The sequence below is a fragment of the Cydia amplana genome, chromosome 6 (assembly GCF_948474715.1).
Source record: "Cydia amplana chromosome 6, ilCydAmpl1.1, whole genome shotgun sequence".
Lineage (NCBI taxonomy): Eukaryota > Metazoa > Arthropoda > Insecta > Lepidoptera > Tortricidae > Cydia > Cydia amplana.
The window spans coordinates 17,332,952-17,354,772 of NC_086074.1; the positions used below are offsets into that span (position 1 = coordinate 17,332,952).

General features: G+C 36.0%; 3 protein-coding genes across 8 annotated transcripts in view; 2 read left to right on the forward strand and 1 right to left on the reverse strand.

Moving 5' to 3' along the window:
* The window catches only part of LOC134649163 (uncharacterized), a 194,956-nt gene that overhangs the window by 138,217 nt on the left and 34,918 nt on the right, over nt 1–21,821 (forward strand). The gene's annotated exons all lie outside the window — the stretch shown is intronic.
* On the forward strand, nt 69–7,737 carry LOC134648990 (ero1-like protein). The gene is made up of 2 exons (XM_063503663.1): nt 69–1,696; nt 7,416–7,737. The coding sequence occupies exons 1-2, from the start codon at nt 267–269 to the stop codon at nt 7,531–7,533; spliced, it is 1,548 nt and encodes a 515-aa protein (XP_063359733.1). The 5' UTR covers nt 69–266; the 3' UTR covers nt 7,534–7,737.
* The window catches only part of LOC134648992 (uncharacterized), a 561,268-nt gene continuing 556,057 nt past the window's right edge, over nt 16,611–21,821 (reverse strand). For 5 of the 6 annotated variants that reach the window (XM_063503669.1, XM_063503670.1, XM_063503668.1 and 2 more), the window contains one exon: nt 16,611–18,128. In XM_063503669.1, the coding sequence (XP_063359739.1) occupies nt 17,959–18,128 (170 nt within the window). In that variant the 3' untranslated portion in view covers nt 16,611–17,958. Of the gene's footprint in view, nt 18,167–21,821 lie in introns of all 6 variants that reach the window. The other variant, XM_063503671.1, reaches the window with a different exon arrangement.

Sequence of the window (21,821 nt, forward strand, 5' to 3'; positions counted from 1 at the left end):
GCCAAACTGGCAACATTCTATTGAACTGTCAATAGTGTCAACTAATATGTTATTAGTTATCTGTGGTCAATCAAACTTGCGTTGAGATGTGTGACGGCTCACTGCTCGTCTCTACTCTACATAGTCGTATTATTCGGTTTAAAAATTCACTTTCTCTTTTTGTGTTATGTGACTCTCAAAAAGTTCCCTTAATATGTTGTGAGCAGTCTTATTGGATTCTAATTATTGTTTCGTGAGACCTTTCATGTCATAGAAAGAAATCTGAAATGGCATATAAAAATTGTTGTGTAGTGTTTATAATTTTCGCTTTAGCGATAGTCCAAGTGGTTGGTTACGACACGGAACTGTACGATTCGACGCCCTGCGACAGCAATGTGTGCTTCGAAGAGCTCCACGGGGCCCTGGGCGACTGTTCTTGTAATGTAGACACGATAGACTACTTTAATAACGTCAAAATATTTCCCCGCATACAGAGCTTGGTACGCAAGGACTATTTTCGCTTCTACAAGGTAAATTTGAAGAAAGAATGCCCTTTTTGGGCAGACGACAGCCGATGTGCCATGAAGTACTGTCATATCAAAACTTGTACAAAGGAAAGTGTACCTGGGTACGAAAACGGGTATGAAAATGAGATCTTAGATGAAACACCAGCTAGCAAATACTCTAAAGAGGCTCAATCTAACTGCAACTCTGATTCTGATCATGACCCGGACCTGGGTTACTTGAATATGACTATTAGTGCAGCCAGTCAGTATGAAATAGCAAAGTGGAAAGCCCATGACGATGCTCTTGAGAACTTCTGTGAATGCGACGACAAAGATGCCGAGGCGGAGTATGTGGACTTGTCTCTGAATCCTGAACGATACACAGGATACAAGGGCCCCTCAGCACACAGAATTTGGAGGAGCATATATCAGGAAAATTGCTTCCGCCCTAAGGCTAATCCTTATGAATCATTCCCATATGTTTTGAGTACAGATTTGAGTAATATGTGCTTAGAGGAAAGGGTGTTTTATAGAGCAGTTTCAGGCATGCATACCAGCATTAACATTCATTTGTGCTCCAAGTACCTCCTGGCTGAAAAAGCAGTTAGTTTTGTTGCTTCCCCGGAAGGTGAATGGGGACCGAACCTTGAAGAATTCCAGCGTCGCTTTGATCCCTCGCAGACACTAGGCGAAAGTCCTAATTGGCTGAAAAATCTATATTTTGTTTATTTATTAGAAATGAGAGCTTTAGCTAAAGCGGGTCCGTACTTAGAAAGAGAAGAATATTATACAGGCAATCCCACGGAAGACGAGGAGACTAGAGAAGCTATAAGTAATATGCTCGGTGTAATCTACAGCTTCCCGGACCATTTCAACGAGTCTTCAATGTTCAACGGAGGCAGCCAGGCTGCTAAACTGAAAGTCGAATTCCGCGAGCACTTCCGTAACATATCAAGGATCATGGATTGTGTGGGGTGTGATAAATGTAAGCTGTGGGGGAAGTTACAGACCCAGGGGCTCGGCACAGCCTTGAAGATCCTATTCTCAGGCAAATGGGATGGTCCGGAAGATGACCCGGAGCAGGGCAGGTTGCCGCTGCGGCATAAAGCTCATGAAAGGTTGCAGAGAACAGAGATTGTGGCATTATTCAATGCCTTTGCCAGACTTTCTAACAGTATTAGAGAATTGGAAAACTTCCGGAACATGCTCAGGTGAGATCCTATTTGATTTTTTGACTTAATTCCAAATTTGTTAGCCAGTGTTATAGTAACAGTTTTGAATGATTCATGGTTAGTTTCACTAGACTTATATAGACTGGGATATGAACCGTGATTACCTTTAGTTTTGTTTTCGAGCTAGAGTTTGGGAGCTAGAAAACAATACTAAAGGTAATCACAGTTCATATTCCGGTCTATATGTCTAGTGTTTATAGTACATAGTACCTTATAGTTAGCTAGCTCTAGTGTCATTGGTAAATAGGTAAAATTATTAGTCTAGTAAAAGTTGAACCATAGTTTAGTTATTTGACATAAAAATATGTAATAGGTAAAATGGTGGTGGCAAATGTTATCTATTAAAAAAAGAATTCCTCTAAACTGTAGAAAAAATCCTAGGACCTTCAGAATATAAAGATCCTAGTTTCAATAATTACTTATGACATGTGTATATTATGTTCAAAGTAAATACATATTTACTTTTATCATTGTTTGTAAATAGGACATGGTGTGAGAGTGTGTTTGTGTTTAATATTTTCAACTGAAAAATGGACTCTGGACATCTTCACTAAATATTCAATCACTTAGTCATTTTGGCCCATTACAGACCCAGACTTATTATTAATTTTATTTTACTGTATAATATGTTTAAGTAAATGACAAGTATCCTTATACATATTATGGATATTGCTGCTATGAATGAAACTAAAGGGCATAAGTATTTTTTATAAAGAATTACTGTTTCTCTACTTGTATTGCATGATCATTTTACTCAACATCTTAAAATAGATCCCTAAAAATAAATATCATACATTTCGTATATGACGAAATTCGACGCAATTTCTCTTTCGATCGAGTAGAAAGTGATTGGTATAACGTGAGGTTGTCAATTGTCTGTGAGTTCCGTCTTATTAGCGGCTCTTAGCTTGGCTCCCCCTGGCGAAATACACTCCACAAATCGTGCCTACAGTAAATCGATTGCTTACCAAATACCATTAACGTAGCTATCTATACCCTCACCATGAGTTTTACGCGATCTTAAACGCTAGCGACTGCGTCAACTCAAACGCAATGCATCCCGCGTGCACTAATGTTAGTTAGTACGAAGGAGATACCTACATTGTGAGTTAGTTTACGCAGTCGCTAGAGAATATGTCAGTGTCAAACTTGTGGTAAGGGTACTTGGTTGGGTTGCCTCTGTACGTTTTGTAGTGTTCAAAATGATATTATGAAATAAACTATGGGCGCCAAGTTAAGTCTGAATCAATCCGTAAAGAATCCGTGATTCATAACATAACAAATTATAAAAAATTCGCAAATTATTGCCGATTTGAGAATTGAGAGTAGAAATAAATGATTCAGTTGTGTTCTAATACTTCTAATGTATGGGGAAGACAAACAAACTATAGCCAGCCTTTTATGAATGTAGTATGATACCTTTGGGTATGCTGCTTTACGCACACTAGCGTCCCAATCCCTCCCCCTGCCGCAACCCCCACTTTTAGTATTAAATATGTCCCGGTTGACAGTTTATTTTTATTTTTGGGGAAAGTATATAATATAGGCAAAAAGTGTCAATGAATGAAATAATTCTTATTAAATTCTTGACAAAAATTCATGTTATAGCTAGATGAACTTCAACAAAATTTAACCGCTCAACAAGCTGGTTCTCCCCATACGATTTCTGTCAGTACTATCACGTACTGACATTGAACTTCAACAAGTTAATACATGAATATGGTAAGTCTTACCAAAAAGTGGCATTATAACCTTTTTTATTTAAAATTTATTAAGGATTATTTTTTATACCTTCACACTTTTTTCTTAACTCTAATACTTTTCTCAAAAATTAAAAAAAACCTTCAACCGGGACATATTTCATACTAAAAGGGGGGGTTGCGGCAGGGGGAGGGGTTGGGACGCTAGTGTGCGTAAAGCACCATAACCAAAGGTATCATACTACATTCGTAAAAGGCTGGGAGCTATAATTTGTTTTTCAAAAAACACAATTTAACCGAATCATAAAGTAGGTATTTATAATATGTAGGTAGGTACTATGTGTTTAATCTGTGATTGATTATTCTTTACGGATTATATTAGTGTATGACTTTGAAAGGTTGCTTAGATTTTTGAGTGTGCCTTGTGTTGCTGTGGTGGAGGTTTTAAATGATTTTTCGTAACACATAATTGAAGAAGGTACTAGGTACGTAGGTAGCGGGTTTTAATGGTGTCGAATATTAGTAGAACTAAAATTCAATAAACAAATAAGACCTGTGATATCTTCTACATACTGTTTCTTAAAAAGTGAGGTCTGTTAAATTTTAAAAGTAAATAATCATGTTTATCCAAGTTTGTTTTCTGTCAATGGGAAAACGATAACTAATAAGCACGCGAATATCGGTTAATTTAATTATTTATTATACATAATTTTCAAACTAGTGTAAGACTTGAGATTCCTGCTCTACATATTTAAAGAATACAAAACACACGTCTTAATAATAAATTAATGTCTCAGCCGGTAAAGTAAAGGCATTTCTTTCCTCAAACACTCTATTATCAAAGTGAGCCGCATAAATTCGTACGTTGCAGCAATCACGTAGGGCCTGAGTCACACTCTCTCGGTAACAGGTGGACGTGGGGTAATCCGACACCTATCACAAGTTTATATTTCATAAGGAAAAAGAAAGGAAACAAATAAAACATGATCTCCCGTTTCCATAAGTCAAAGCACTGGAGCCTAGTCTTTCTAGGGTTCCGTACCTCAAACGGAAAAGGAACCCAAGGATCACTTTCTTGTCCGCCCATCTGTCTGTCCGTCAAGACCCTTTGTTTTTGAGATTTTTTAGAGCGGTAATTTTAGCGCAACGTTAGTTCGGCGTAGACACCAATCCGCAGTCTTATTGAAATCCTGAATTAGACAGATTTCCTTCACGTTGATATCTAATTTATTTCATCATTATTATTTCTTATATTCAGGATCTCAATTCAAATGTATCTTTAATCGTAATTGGATGGGATGTCTCAATGTCCAAAATGATCGAAAACAGGAAAGATATAGAACGAGCATCGATAATTGAGTTTATCGATATAGAAGTCCGTACCTGTCAAGAACATTTGCCCCACGGATTCCTATGTCTGCTTATGTTTATCATTCGCATACAGAATGATTGTGGAGGCAGATTCGCAAAAAACAGCGTCAGAAATAGTTCGTAACCTTCGTAGGATAATATGCCCAGAACGAAGTTCACTAGACTGTGTTGAGCTGTGTACTCTTGTGGAGATGAATTTGGATATTTTTTTCGCTTAGCGACGTTTTCTTCTGACTGAATAGCTCATTAAAAATTACAGTCTAGGTTCAAGCGCTGTCCTTTAGAACAATGATAGATTTATTATAACAATTATTTTCTAGGTCTAGCTAGGAATTCGTTTACGAGTAAATACATCCTTTACAAGGTTAACGAGATGCGATAAAGCTAATCAGTAATCACTCAAAGAGATTAGTGCATCGATTACATTAAATACCAGAAGTGCTAGCGATAAAAGATCCATAAGAGAATTTTGCTCGTCTGACAGCAAATTATACTGCTGTAGTATGCAGGGTAACGATATAAATGAAAATTAGACATATTTTCGTGATTTTTTTCTATCAGGGCAAATTTAGTCTTATAAAGTTTTGAAGTCTACCCTTGCAAATATAATTTTGTTTCCATGTGAATTTTTTCAATGGATTTACCCTTGATTAAAAAGTTTAATAACTCAATATAAAATCTACAATTTTGCTTAAGGTAACATGTATGTTTACATATTATAAGGACAACATTCATTATCTTTAAAAATAATTAACCTACGTTTTAAATAGCCACGATCAGTTTCCTAATAGGTATTTATTTCGTCAGCCTATTTAGTGTACACTTGTACGGCGTCACGTAGTTAAGGTGCCGCACCCGCGTCAATGGAACTCGAAATTTACTGATAAATTAGCGAGAACTCTGAATGACATGTATACAATTTCGATATTCAATAAGGATAAACGCGCAAAACTTAACGCATATGGCGCTGCAATTGTTTAAAAACAACATGCCATTAGGTAACATAAACATAAACCATAGTATATTCTGTGGGGTTACACAACCTCATTTAGAGAGAGTCAGATGGAACGAATTATGTATAGGTAATATAGGTACCTACCTAAATTAATGGGGTCACATCACACACCATACAATTTCCATGTCAATATGCGAATTATGCGATGTACGTACTCTTTTAGGTGTGTCTCTCTGTCCTACGATTCAATACCTACAACCTACAACGTACAGTCAAAGAATTTAATTTCCGACTCATTTCGTGCCTCTCGTCACAGTGAAAATACTATGAGCTATTTAGATAATTTCATATTGATTGTCACTGTAACAAGGTACGAAATGGGTCGGAAATTAAATCCTCTGCCAGTACTATAGTTCTTGTTAGCATAAAACTCCGAAATAATTTCATTAAGTACTGTACTGTAAGGACATGACCTATTTAAATATCTTGTTTTGAAATTGATTGTTGTTTATCATTTTTTAACTTCCCAATGCCACTGCAGGTGCATTTCCTAGCTGCTATCATTTAATCTACCGTGAACAATTTAGTTCATTCGTGGGCAACAATTTGCTTGTAGTCAATCATGATTTTACGACTATACCTCGTAAAATACGAGACTTGGAAATTATTTACGCTTTTAGTAATATCTAAAATAGGAATAAATGATTCGCTTCGAATTATCATTGTCTTCAAAAATAATACCTAAGTTTTTCACTAGTATAGTATAGTAGTAGTAGTAGTTCACGGTCTACGGCAATATTAAAAGCATTATTCTAAAATGTATTGTGGTTAAGCACTCCATAAAATTTTAGTTGTTAGTATATTTGCTAGGTCATTTTTATTTCATATGTAAATCACGAGAGTATACTGATTGGCGAAGTGCCAAAGTATGATATATCCAGTGCAGCACTGGTACATTTTATACTGGTAATTTGGTGGTTTGGTCTGCTTTCAACCAAAAAGTAGATTATTACGTTCGTAACTAGTGTCCAAATCACCAGTTTCCTGTGACCCCAAATTAGATTTTTACAACACTGGCATCTAAAAGAAGCCTTGCCGATAGCCCGAAACTTGTGATAGCTTGCGAGATAGGCCGAATTCTGGACGTAGTTTTGGCCTGTACCAAAGTTTTGACCATTCATTTCTAGCAAGAAAGTCGCGGGTTTTCGGAAATACAAAAAGCAAATTAAATCTCATTAAATCGTTAATAATTAAAATGACAAAATCAAATTTGTCTTCAGCTGTCTTTCATTAAAAACATTTAAGACACTTTGTATGCACTAAGTGATTTCTAAATTGCGTAGTTAATTCTTCCACCGACTACAAAGTTCATGGCTCAGTGCATGTCGAACCGGGTTGACAAGCTAGGAACGCTGTTCATGTCACGTAACCATGACTCAAATCTTTGTTGACCTGAGAGTTTACTGACGTGGCCCAAACCAGATGACGTCATTACGTCATCAAATTGGAAAACGATACTTTTCAACTCGACTCCTATCATAATTATGTTTATAGATAAACCTGTTATCAGAGAGAGGTTATACGCAGTTATTTAATTGGCAGGGATTGTATCCAATATATTAAATTTGTGGCTCAAATTTTTTTAAATATATTTTTTTAATTTTTAACGCAGCTCGCATAAAGAGACACCGAAGCAAAATATATTTGGCGGCGCTAGAGATTCCAGTGACAAGAGTAAGGTGAAGGAACATTGCGTTTCCAGCGGGGCGAAGCCGCAAATTTGGAGCTAAATAGAATGTCAATTTCTTGTGTAAATGTACATAGATTACGATTTTTTTGTAATATTGGCGTAAGAAAAGTGAGTCATGATCTCATGATGTACGGGTAATTGATAATGTACCTACGCGCAGGTTTAAATACCAGTCTACAGATAAGATTTCTTAATACGATAGTGATTTGAAGTACAATTTATGTTAAGTGACTTATTTCTCAAATATAACACAACAATTCGTGGAAAAACAATTTGGGTTGTGTAAATTATTGATATTTAAAGACATAGGTTATCAGTTATCACAAATAAACTAGAGTAAAACAACAGTGAATTCTGTATCAGAGGAAAAAACCCTCACGTCAGCTACAAAAGTAATTGCTCTTATCTTGCCAACAACAAGCCAGCAGCCGCTATCGATTGTTAAAGCGACTAATTGCATTTAAGTGTACAATATCGCGAGTAGAAAACTATAGAGAATTTTCTGAATACGCTGTCAAGGTTGTTAGATTATCCTCTAATAGCTAAAATCTTTGTACCACCTTTTTCTCTTGTTGAGTAAACGTTTCTCAATAGTGTATAAGTTAAACAAATCAGTAATGGTATAAACCTGATTTTCTAATACTATGCCTGCCCACTTGTATTTCATAATTACGTTATTTTAGTGTTTCAATTTCGAATCGTAACATCTGTTTCATACATTAAAAGTAAATAACATTAACAATAATAAACATGCTCTTTCATTTAACACCAAGTTCATGAAACTTGGCATGTTATGCACCGTTTTTTTTACGCCAGTATTACCTATGCGGATCATCACAAAATTTATTTATAACTTATTTATTTATTTATATCCAGTGACGTGTTGAGCTTATTTATAATGCGAGGTAAAGCCGAATATAGTGTTTATGATAATAATGATTACCTCAGACCCACCTACTTGAATGTTAAATATTAATACAAAATACTGATTTGCAACAATAATTTTGAATGAGTAATTAATGTATGAGTTAAGATTTTAATGATATTTAGATCTGAAAATTCGGTCCGGGCACGGAATTTTTTCTTTCCATGGAAATTAGATTTTGCTGGCACGGAACTTAATTTTCTTACGTTGAAATACTTTTTAATTTGTCATTGATTTCTCCCCTGCGCGCAGACGTAGATATGACAATATTTAAAGGAGTAGGTGTGTAATGTAAGTATACAGTTTACACAAACAAGTACAGCACAATACTAATTGCTATTATTGTTACGCTGCGAACTACGACATTATGAGAATAATATTTCTCTATAATTAACAACAGTTACACCTGCGACCATATTTGTACTTAATGTAAATTCTTAGATCTGTGGACTAGCATTATCTTGTCATTCTAGTCAGGATTTGTTAAGTTATTTCTTGTAAAATTAACCTTTTATGATGCCAAACGAACTCTTCTGTCTGATATGACTGACTTGATTTTGTCTGATATGACTTAATCTTAAACTCTTGGGATTGGGATTAGGTCAAGCGGACCCCAGGCTGGAAATGTGCCGTGGCAAAATGCCGGGTTAACGCGAGGAAAAAGATGACTTAATCTTAAACAATATATTCGGCTTTACCTCATCTTTATCTTGTACTAAGTAGTAGTAAGAATCATACATTTAAATGAAATAATGCGAGGAATCTACACTCGGTTACATGCAATTGTTCGTGTAGGTACTCGTATTTCCTTTAAACCGAATTTTAATATATTTCAATTTTGGACCAAAATTCTTTTTCCACATTATTTAGATACAATAAGACTTATTGTTACATGAAGTTCTGTTTTAAATTTACTTCTAGTTATTGAATGCTTATGTAGGTACGTGGAATATGATGCTATAATGCTATGTATTATTTGGTGAATCTGTTTTAACAAAAATTTGAACGAAATATTTATAATTCTCTAAATTCATACCTCATACCTATGTTGTCCACTTTCATAAATAATATTGTCTAGTCGCAGTATCAGTCGTGAATAAAAAACGTCTTTTGAGCAGTACCTACAGTTTTCCAACTTAGGTATTATTACATCCTACGGGACGGGAACAGACTAATGGCTACTTGCACCATTCTACTAACCCGGGGTTAACCAAATTGTACCGGTAACTCCAGGTTTAACCGGTTAACCCCAGGTTAGTGGAATGGTGCAAGTGGCGCTAAGTATGTTTTCATTTTGATGACTGGGATTTTAATAATATAACAGTTACTGTATAGCTATAGACATTATTAAAACCTCAACTCTTTATATGTATATATCTGAAGTATTTTGTATATTTAATTTTATGTAGTTTTACAATGTACATATCTTTTATCATCAATTGACTTGTTGTTTTCAACCTTCATCTTGTGTTCTACCGGTTATTTTGGCTTTAGTTCACTCTCTTAAATGTACAGACTCAAATAGTCATTTGGCATTCGCTCAGAGTTGCTTCTAGAGAGGACAAATATACTCGGTGGAATTATTCGCCAAAGTCAATTAGGTTTCATACACGAATGTTATTTAAAGCTATCTTCAACATAACACAACTAATGATACATTTTGTTGGTCGCAAACAAAACGTTTAAATTTACTCTTGTTTTTAAAAAGCTTCATGTTTTAGATAGCTCTTAAAATGAGACCTAATCTCCAATATCTTACAATGTATTTGTTTGTTGTATAATTATGAGTTTGAAAGATTAGGTATTCACGTTCAAGCTGAAATCTACCTTTATGTCTTATATTGTCTGAACTGTGTGCATATATATTCTATTTGACCTTTCAACAGTGTTGTCGTACCTATGTATTCATAGTTAAACAATCGGTAGAAGTAAATCTGTTATTTCCTTATTTTTTATTTATTAATTTGTTCTTGTGATAATTGTCTTATTTTCCTGACTGTTTTTGTCACAAAATCCTATACAAAATTGTTACAAAATAAGTATTAATTAGTATAAATACATATTCACATTATAAGTACATTGCACATTAATAGTTATACAATATCAGTAGTTAATTAAGTTCGGCTACAAATAGTTGTAGCAAACCTTAACTTAAATAGTTTTTGACTTGACCTGTAACTTATTTCGTTATTAAATGTTATATATTATTTCATATTGAAAATTCGTTCGATATCATCTCTGTTTTAACGGTTCCTAAAGATGTCACAAATACTATAAATTCATTTTACATTGCAAAATCAATTTTGTGGTTTAACAGCTCTTGATTGCTAGCGTAACCTTTGCAAATCAATTATAGCAGAGGATTTGATGTCTGTGATTTTAAGGTCTAATACTTTCATGACAAAATTATTTATTTTATATTTTAATTAAATGTTTTTTCAAATACCGTGTGTTGTATTTTTTATTGCCCTGGTCATATGGATTTTTCTTTGTTTCACCAAACTAATTTACAATTTTATAAGTCTAAAGCCTATATTGGTCGAGACTTCTAGATTTGTAAATGAAGTTTACTGTAATTTCTAACTGATGTGTAAGTATTTACAACGACTAATGGTGTGTGAGTGTCGCCACGTGCAGTGTGTTTGGTAGACTAACCAGAAATAAATTATTGTTTGTTTGTTTGAAAATTAATTCAGCTAACATGCGAAAGACACATGTTGTAGTAATTAACGATAGTTTTGCTCATTTTCAGGGTACACCAAGAGCCACTCGCTTTTCTGGAATGCACCAAAGGGAAGGTTGTACAATGAACTCTGTAGGATTGCTTAGAAAACTTTTGTTGTGTTTTATTACAAAATTGCCACATTTTGCGTTGTATTCATTAAGTTACACACACGTTACAGCTACAACACCTACAGCTCCTAAAGTAGATGGAATTTGGCTTGTGATTGAGGATTGTTTTGATTGGGCTAGCTATTGTGCGATAATCATCAATATCCTGAGTTACAACATTCTAACTAACATTCCGAACTTCTTTCCCACTTTCAGTACCAAGCGCCCCATTCCCAATACAAAATGAACCCACTAATGTATCGAAGTGCATTACAAAATAACTTAGGTGATTTTGTATGGGGCGCACTGTATAAATACCTATTGTTAAGTAAAACTTACCTCCTCCGTCTCGCTATTATAGAATCCCTAAGATCAAGAAATGACCGTGGCCTGCATGATGATGACGACTGATGAGCTATGGAGTAAGAAAGCTGCAAATATTGAAGCCGCGTTTTCGATTTCGGCCTCGGGCACTATTCGGGGGCCGATTTACGTCAATTTTCTTTATATACGCCTACGATCCGACGATATGAATTTAGAATAAACTTAAACCACCTAACATAAACGAAACCGCTTACCGGTGTCGAAACGTAACTCCGCTGCACACCCAATAGGTTATCAGACCCAACACATGCACGTGCACCGGCCATCCGTGAAGATAGTCTAGCTCTGAATGTTTGGCTAGACCTGACCTTGGGCTTATCAGTCCGAAACAGGTAAATAAGTGTGGGTTCGTGACTAAAGCGTGTTTTTATCCCAGATAAAATACCGATTGGCTAATTAACCACCCAATCTGCCGTCCAACCGTCATTTTTAATAGACTGAAAAAACAAATGGCGGAGGTTAATAACCGACTTAAAATTATTTTATTTTAACTTCTTCGGTTATAGGTAACAGACTTTTTTAATTTTTGTAACGTTTTTAGTAGAAAACTTGACAAATTGAAAGGTAGCTAATATACAAATAGTACCAATACTTGGGAAGTAGCCGGCCAATCGAACCTGGGACTGGGCCATGAAGCACATCAGCTGCTGGTGCCTTACGGATGAATGGAGTCTTGGATGGACATACATTGTACATATTTTGTAGAATTCATCCATGCAAGAAATTGAATAAAACTTCAATGTCCTGTATAAAAACAAACATGACTTATTTGTAGTCATAAAACTTAATCTGCATTAAAATAACTTACCGTAGGTATATTTTTGCACTAACCTGTGAAATTAAATTCGTTGGGGTAAATAAAAATATCAAATGCCATGCATAGTCGTAAGCCGTAAGTACCTATCGTAATAGACGTACGAATGTGGCCTTCCACAGCTTTTATCTGATAAAAAATATACGGGTAGTTTACCTATAGGCATGATCGATAATTGCTCTACATTTTCATGAATTATGTCTACACGATACATACTAATTATAGATAACAAACTTAAGTTATACATATAGCCATAGGCCCTATTTGACTCGAGAAAGTGTCAGATGAGGTGATTGAGGTGGCTAAATATACTTTGGAGAGTGGCAATGATGCGAATAAATTGCCAAAGTCAACCGACCTGTCGCTCCCTCGATTCATATAGATCCCCCTACCCCCCTATCCGTAGTTAGGGATAGACTAGCTAGGCGACAAATGTCTCACGATCATTGACATAGATATTTAGGGACTGGCTTTACGGGCAATAATAATGAGGCATGACAGGGGCCAGCACAGCGGTGTGAATCCGCTACAACGCGATTGGTTGATGAGTTCGCATCACGCGCGCGATTGGTTGACGAGTTCGCATTACTCGCGCTATTAGTCGCAACTAGTTGCGTTAGACTGCACGATTGGCTGGAATTAGTGAGTAACACCGCTGAACTAGTACCATTTTTAGTGCCCCATTAGCCCGTCCTTATATATTATACGTCAATGTCTCACGATAGGTACGTGTTTCCAGCGACGTCGGGTGATATGGCGCGACATTACCGGACTTCGTTCGACATGTCGGGCGACATTACGCGTCTTACATACGATACGTTGTCGATAGACATGTCCATCGAAGTCCGGCAACTCATATTTGTCGCCTAGTGTATCGCTGGCTTAAGTGGACAGTAGGTACCTAGGTAATTTGCGTTAGGTTTATGATGGTATTCGATTTTTACACTTCTGCGGCAGTTTTAATCGAGTAAACCCATTGCAGGAATGCCATTTACAAGCCTACGTAATGCAACATTTGTTTTGGTTATGAGTAAACAATGAGGGATTTGAACAACGCCGTTTAAAAAACGGTACCAACTGAGTAAATAAAACAGTATAGGTACTCAGAGGGCCTACCGCGAACCACGTTCGACGTGTTACCTCCCTGTCACACTTACGTACGAATTTACAAGTGCGACAGAGAGGCAACACTTCGAACGTGGTTCGCGGTAGGCGCTCTGCTCATACGATACGCTACGGGGGACAAACACCTCTCGAAAGTTACTACGTCAGTTGTTTGGATTTATTTATTCAAACACTTGTTTTAAGTGAAGTTACGGGAACATGTGTAGGTTCGGGAGACTGTAGGGCTCACGCTTACCTTTCCCAGCGTACGTATAGGTCACTTGATAAGTTCTGAGATTTGAGAGAAACTATTCAAGATATTAACTTTTGATTTATTTTACATTTTTTTCAAAATACTCTCTATGTATGTGAATTGAAAAAAAAAATTATAATATTAAATAATTAATGTAAGTAAATCAAACAAAATATCAATTGGGAACGGAATCGTTTATTACCCATCTGTTATAGTTAAATTATACAGTTATTCTACACTTTTTGTACTGTTCAAAGTACCTACCTATCTCAAGTATTCTATTTCTTAGGTTAGAATGTAATACGAACAAATGCACCGATTATTAAAGGAATAATTTATATTTAATTTTCATTTATTTCGAATTGTGCTGCAAAATTAAGTGGTAGTTACCACAGTACCTCTTGGATCCTACGATTATTTATAATGAATACAATGGTTATAATACGTTTTTATTATGAAATAAATATGCCAATTCGTTTTAACTATGTATTTTACATGACAATTAACAACTATGGATAGGAATGAAAATAGGAAAAATAGGTACATCTGAATATAAATTGAGATATAAATAATTTAGCGAAACGGATTAAATTCGCATACAATATCAATTCAAATTTAACCTTTTTTGTAGATAATTTTAAATTGCCTTTATTTTGTAGGTTGGATCCATTTCACTTAACTATTTCAATACCCTTGATAATGATAGGAATTGTTGTGACATGTGTTTCAACATTCTTTTCAGTCGGGACAAAAAAACCAGAGGTTTACATTATTTTCGGTCATTTTACCGCAAACCATTGTAGTTACATAATTTCCGAAGGTAATTGCATGCATTTTAGATATGTTTTGATAAATCAAACACAGGGTTACCACGCCCAATATGAAATTAAACAGATTTTTTGATAATTGGGATCTCTACAGAAACTTCTCGATTGTACAATCGTAATAACTATTAATTAGTAGGTAAATACCCAAATGTATATACATACGTTTCCTGTCCAATTCGCATTTACAGAATACCAAATACATCGTATCAATAATGTAGGTAACTTATACTAATAAGTTAATATTTTAGATATCGATCGTTTCGCTTCGTTTTATATTTATCAATAATTAATAATAGGTATAAATCTTCCTTTATTGTCTTCAATATTAACCATTAAACAAGGCTGGGGTATTTTAACCGGGGATCTGGCTCAAAAGTTCACAAACGAAGTTACAAAAAAATATTCACTTAGTAGGAAATTAAAATGTCAAATTGCAAAGTGTAGACGAAAGTCGTAAAATCGTCTCAAAACTTTAAAGCAAAGCCCCTAAACTGATTCTGTGTGTGCTTAACGAGTGGCTTTCGTGATAATGTTAGTTACGCTAATAAACTAGTAGGTTACCTAATTTACCGAAAAACTTTCAGAAAAATCGGAAAATTTGATCCTACCGAGCCTCTATTCCACTTTGCAAGAGTGAACTTTAGCTGCGTCATTCAACCAGTAGGAACGCGGTTTTGGTGTGATCAATGAAATAAAATATTGAAAGTATTGTAACCAATGAGATCAAAGCAAAGTGTAAGTGTAAGGCTTGAGTGGACGCTCGAATTGGGCGTGCAGCGGGGCGGGGCGTGCGGCGTGCATTTTAAACAAATACAAGCGTATAGGAGCGGCCTTAGTGCACGCTGCTCAAATTACATGTGAGCCCGACGCCACGCTGCACGTCCCGCCGAACGCTCCGCTTCGAGCGTCCACTCAGGCCTTACACTAATAAAGGTCTTGGATATCAAGGCAAGATTCAATTTCATAGGACATCTACATTTAGAATAAACCTATACTTACTAAAATGACCCGTCTTTTACAAGCTTCGATGGCGATATTACACGCGTCTAATCATTTTATTTTGTATATTCATATTGCTACATATTCTCTGTAATGATAGCGTGAGAACGAGATATTACTAGAAATCTGTTATTGCGGTTTTTCTGCAATTTCTATGAGTTCTAACAAAAAATAACTTATTTATTTCTTTCGACATTTTGTTCGTTCGCACGTAAGATAGGCTCGGATCTACACGGACAGTTTAGGTAAAAGGATCCAAATGACGTTCGTCATAAGGATCTATTTAAAAAAAATGTTTGATTAGGATCCATTTCGCAAAACTATGCAAATAAGCGGTAGGGTGATGTCATTTATAATTTAGACGCGATTTGGGACATATGCAATTTAATAACCATAATAGGCAAAGGTTTACAACCATAAGCAATCAAAATATATAGATATAAACAATTACATACGAGCAAGTATACTATAACAGACGTTTCTTGACCTGATGCAAGGATGTGCAAATCAACCAGAAATGATAAGGTACGAGTAAAACAGTTGTCAATGAACTGATTAAAACAAAAAAAAACTTAGATTGGCCGGAATTGTTACCTAGGCTGAGATATTTTTAAGTAAGTTGTGTAGTATTAACACTTTGAACGCTTTATGTCATAAACACACACATCACTCAAACGCCAAGATCCCGGGCGCAAGCGAGCTAATGTAAACCCTACTCGTAAGTGTGAAGGTTACTTTGACAGCGTCCGCCATAACACCTATAGTGGTCCTTGGCGCGGTGGGCACGACTAGTAACGACACCTTTAGATGTTCTTGGCGGTCAAAAGGTTAATAACTGTTAATACCGTATCGTTTTCTGATTGAGTGTGCACATTGCAAAGTGGGAAGCATGCCTTACCATCAGTTAAACAAATTGTTAACAATTTACCACTTTTATTTCAGAAGTTATTTCCCAGCGCCTATCGAACATATTGTTCGGCATATGGCGCCATATTAGCTTAACATTTTTTTAAAACCATTTGAGATTCATGTTACAGAGGTAGATGTTTGCTATAGCAACCCAAATTGTCGCCTTACAGTTCCCAAGTCAAGAATCGCCGTAAATCACGCCAATATAAATATATAAACGAGAAATTCATGATATGTACCTAAGTATACCACAAACGATCGAAGACCCGCAAATGATACAAATCAATAAATAGCATCAATGACAAGTAATATTATATACACTTAACATACTTTAGTACCCTTCGATTTTAATGGATTTTGTAAGGTTAATCGACAGTTACACTATAATATAGATGACTATTCTTTATAATTAATAGGTGTAGTTACTATAGCTCGTTACGCGAATTAATCATCGTCAGTATTTACATATAAGTATCTAATAGTTAAAATACGTAGCGACAGTTGGACGTTACAACGAATAATTAGTTTGCAAAAAGTTGTAATTGACAATAGCGCCATCTCTTAGTGTATTAGTACAACTTCAAGCCTATATCGTGCAACTACCGCCACGCACGACTACACGAAAACACATTTTCTTTTCACCCTATTAGAACCAACAGCTGAAAACGCTTCGTTCGGTTACAAATGAATCCATTTAAATGTATACGAAAATAAGTGGGACTTACAGTATATACAAAAATATCACATTACTTCGAGGCCGCAGCTTTCCATTTTCTTAGTAATTAGTTCGTCTTCTTACCTAAGTCGTTCGAAGCGTAAGCAAGACATCGCTGGGAGTAATCAACCGTTCGTATTGCTATTGTAATAAAAGCTATTATCGCTCGTACAAGCTGTGTTGCAAGCGTTTACACGCAGATAAAACAATCAAACACAATAATTACGCAAAACAGGATTGTGAATTTCATTCAATGCGGTACGATTTTGTTACAAGAATCAACAGAAAAAAAAGTTTTACCAATTTGTACATCAAACACATCTTCATACAACTCGGCCCATTTTCTACCCTACTTAGTAAAAACGAGGAAGATTTTAAAGACTAGGTGCTTCGTCGTAGTTTCGAGTTAACGTTACAAGAGTGAAATTACTACACCTAAATGTAGGTAAGTGTTTTTCATCCATTCTGATTTTGCCAGAGTAATTAAGTATTTTCAAGATACGGAGACAGTATCCGCGGGGCAAAATCAAGACGGATTTACAAATACGTAAAACGTCTAAGAAGCCGCATACACACCCGCGTGCAGCAATCAACACCGCTACACTAGAAAAACAATTTGGCTCGCACAAACGCGGAAGCGGACACCGTACAGCTTCAGTCACCGTATCACATAGAAAAATATAGTTTTTAGGGGGCGTTATTGCTAATAGGTACAGTCTTTGGTCTCCTCGTCGTCGAGGAAGTCGAAGGTGGCGACGGCGGCGCGCTCGGGCTCGCCGTAGCGCACGAAGAAGCCGTCGCGGCCGAGGATGGAGGGGCGGCGCGCGCGCGGCCAGCGCAGCACGCCCAGCCCGCGGCTGCGCAGCGCGGCCGCTGCAACGTCACACCACACGCTCACGCTTACGGCGACTCTACGGAGACGGGACGGGTGAGCCTGCGCCTGCGCCCGCAGCCAGGCAAGCTCCCGTCTCTCACGCGTAAGTCTAGCGCCTACTGAGAGGGATACTGACAGTTCTAAAGTTTTGATTGTTGTCCTATGGCACCCCAGAGATGCAAAAGGCCTTTATAAGCTCGCGTCACGCCTTCCTATCTTCAACGACGCTTCTGGCCTATAGCTCCAGCTCAACCCGACCGCTCGTAGCTCATTTACGTTTGTGCAAAGTTTTGATTAACCCATGTTCTTATATGGACTTTTTATCGAGGTAGGTCTATGCGGACTAATTTCAATGGAAATATATAATTAGAACGCCAACAGTTAAAATAATATACGGCGCTATTGCAAAAGTAAGAACGTTTTTAATTTAATGTTTCTTATTTATAGAGACATATTTTTTACGAGAAAATGATCATTTTTAAATAAACAATAGTTTATTGCCAGTATCCCCCTTTATCTGTTTCTTAGACCACATCTCAATCAACGAACAGTAGCCTTCCCTGATTTAATATGTAAAGTCCGTCAACCAAATCTTGTCAGTAGTAAAAGGCGGCAAATTTGAAAAATCGCGGGTTAGCAACACTGTGTTCGAATAATTCCAAAATGCGTGTCATCTGTGTTTTATCTGTGGAATGTGGATCGTGAAATTCGTGAACGACAGCCGTCACCTTATTTGTTTTCATTTGGTTTTCATTCTGAATCGTTTCTGTTTCAAGAGATATTTCTGCTGTCACCATTAAATACCAATACATTAAATGAGAATAAGCAAAGCTAAGGGGCCTACAATGTACAATCATGCTCGTTGATGGTAAACATTACTAAAAATTGAGGTTATGACAAGTACATGGAAGAACTCTTTCGAACTTTTAAGATTATGTTCAGTTTTTTTGTTTTAGGGTTAAAAGGCATAAATAAAATTAAAACGTATGCCTAAATCTATCCAACAAGACCATAAATTGTGTCCTGGAAGCCGTCCGTAGGCCCACCTGTCTAATATTTTCAGCAATCAGTTGTGACTATTTACAAAGATGCAATAGAATACTACAGAGTATTATGCTTGGTTGAAGTGACCCGGTAACATTGGTAACTTCATTATATTTTTTCAAATAATGACCTGAATTATAGTGTAAGCTAAAGTGACCCTTATCTTATTTACCTTTAAATTAAATAAACACCCAAATATCAGTTGTTTTATTTTCAATATGTAATCCTATTTTACAATATATACCAATCAAAAAAATTACACAGGTATGTCATATTCATCCAGAAGAGTACACTAATTTACATTAACAAGTGGCATATTATATTGTAAATAACAAATATATGCACTATCTAATTATCTGCATTTTGATATGATTTTATTTTAGTAAACTTAGAAGACATAGATAGGGAACAAAGAGAATATAAGCACTACGATAGGGAGTTGTTTTTGATATCTTCAAATTTGTTCATCATTTTGATTAACATTGTTTTAACATCGCTTTTAAATTTTCCGTCCGTTTCAAATTTTTTCAATAAACCGCGAGTGACAATTTGAATTGACGTACGCAGGGCGCGCTCAGCGGAAAAAAAAAATTCTTTTGGTGTCGACGTACATTGCTGCTTTTCTTAGCGCAATACTGCTCTTTGAGTGTTGCCCTACTTTAGTTTGCTTTACATTGCTACTGACAAGATTTGGTTGACGGACTATATATGAAACTTTTCTACCTGAAAGTTCCTTGTTGGTTTATGAAACATAACCAGTTACTTTCAAGTAGATCAGTTTAATGATCGCAATACTGCTTTGCAAATTACATAAACAGAAATTTTCAAATATTTGAAGACTTAGAGCTACAGCTTGGCAAAAAAGAGTAGAAATTAAAAAGTAACACTGTAGTGTCGTCCCGTTTTCTTATATATGTTGGTTTGAATTTGAAAGGGACGACACTGGGCGTTTTCTAAAATAAATATTGAAAACCCGATTCTCCCAGATCCTGGTGTTTTTGGGTTCTTTCAACTCAGAATCACTAGCATATTCAATCCTGACGATAAAAAAAATTGTCCCAAAATTTTGTATGAAAATTGTACATTCCACTACGTCACGTTACATAAAAGTGAAAAAATTTCTCATACTAAAAACGTGACGTAATGGAATGGACATTTTGGGACATCTTTTTTTAATGGTAGGATGGAGAGTGCTGTCGATTCTGAGTAGAATGAGCCCAAGAATGTCCAGATTTGAAAGAATCGGGTTTTCGATATTTATTTTAGAAAAAGCCCCACTACAGTGTTGCCTCTTTTTAATTTCTACTCTTTTTTGCCAAGCTGTAGAATACCTAAGATTCATTGAAAGTTAGAAAAAAAAATGATATTAGAAACCTCAATATCATTTTTGAAGACCTATCCATAGATACCCCACACGTATGGGTTTGATGCAAAAAAATTTTTTGAGTTTCAGTTCAAAGTATGGGGAACCCCAAAAATTTATTGTTTTTTTCTATTTTTGTATGAAAATCTTAATGCGGTTCACAGAATACATCTACTTACCAAGTTTCAACAGTATAGTTCTTATAGTTTCGGAGAAAAGTGGCTGTGACATACGGACGGACAGACAGACGGACAGACGGACAGACAGACAGACAGACAGACAGACATGACGAATCTATAAGGGTTCCGTTTTTTGCCATTTGGCTACGGAACCCTAAAAAGAGCAACCATCAATGCCAAGTGTTTTTCCTCGCTGTCTGTGTGAACAGTCCGAACAGTGATCAACGATTAATTAATCTAATACATGTAGGTATGCATCTTCTATTATTCTCATGGCGCGATTTTTTACTTCAGAATTCTGACTGCGTAACGATAAGGCTTTTAATTTGCAAAGCCGTACGGCATCCCGTATGACGTCTACTCGAGATGAGGCGACAGAGTGAGGTGCGTGAGTGAGAGCGGAAACGTGACGTGGCTGGACGTGACAAGGACATGACACACACGACGCCGCCTGTCACTGACAGATGACGTCGCTACATGACAACACATGACATGACACAAATAACAATATTGACGCGTGAATTTTTGGAACATTTAAGGAGTGTCTTTTCAAAAGGGTTTATTTTTTTCTTAGCGGTACTTCTAGAGAGAACCTTGCTCAAGAAAACTTAAGGTCCAATTTAGAAATAGATTCCCAGAAAAAATAAACCCTTTTGAAAAGACACTCTTCATTTGTTGTACCTTTAATCAATGGGCTTTAATTTCGTTTGAAACAGAATTAAAGCTTCATTTCAACGAAAAGTTGACTTTTGACTAATTAATTCAATCCCAAGGGAAACTTTTTAGAGTGCATAACACACATTCATTATTCTACATTCAACAACAACATTCTATACACTATTATTATAAATATTATAATCGATTAGAAATGCATTCTAATTACGCGCGTGTTAAATAATAGTAATTATCCAGATAATAACTGTTTGCTTCAAAAATTCACGCTTAGAGTAATAAATGTAATAAATTAATAATAAAGCATTGACAAACTAAAATGACAATGAACTTAAACTAAAACTCTGCACCGTCAAACATGATTAAGATAGAAAATGAAACCCTTATCCCATGAGTGTTTAATACATGTTTATCAGTGCCAAGAAACTAAATTA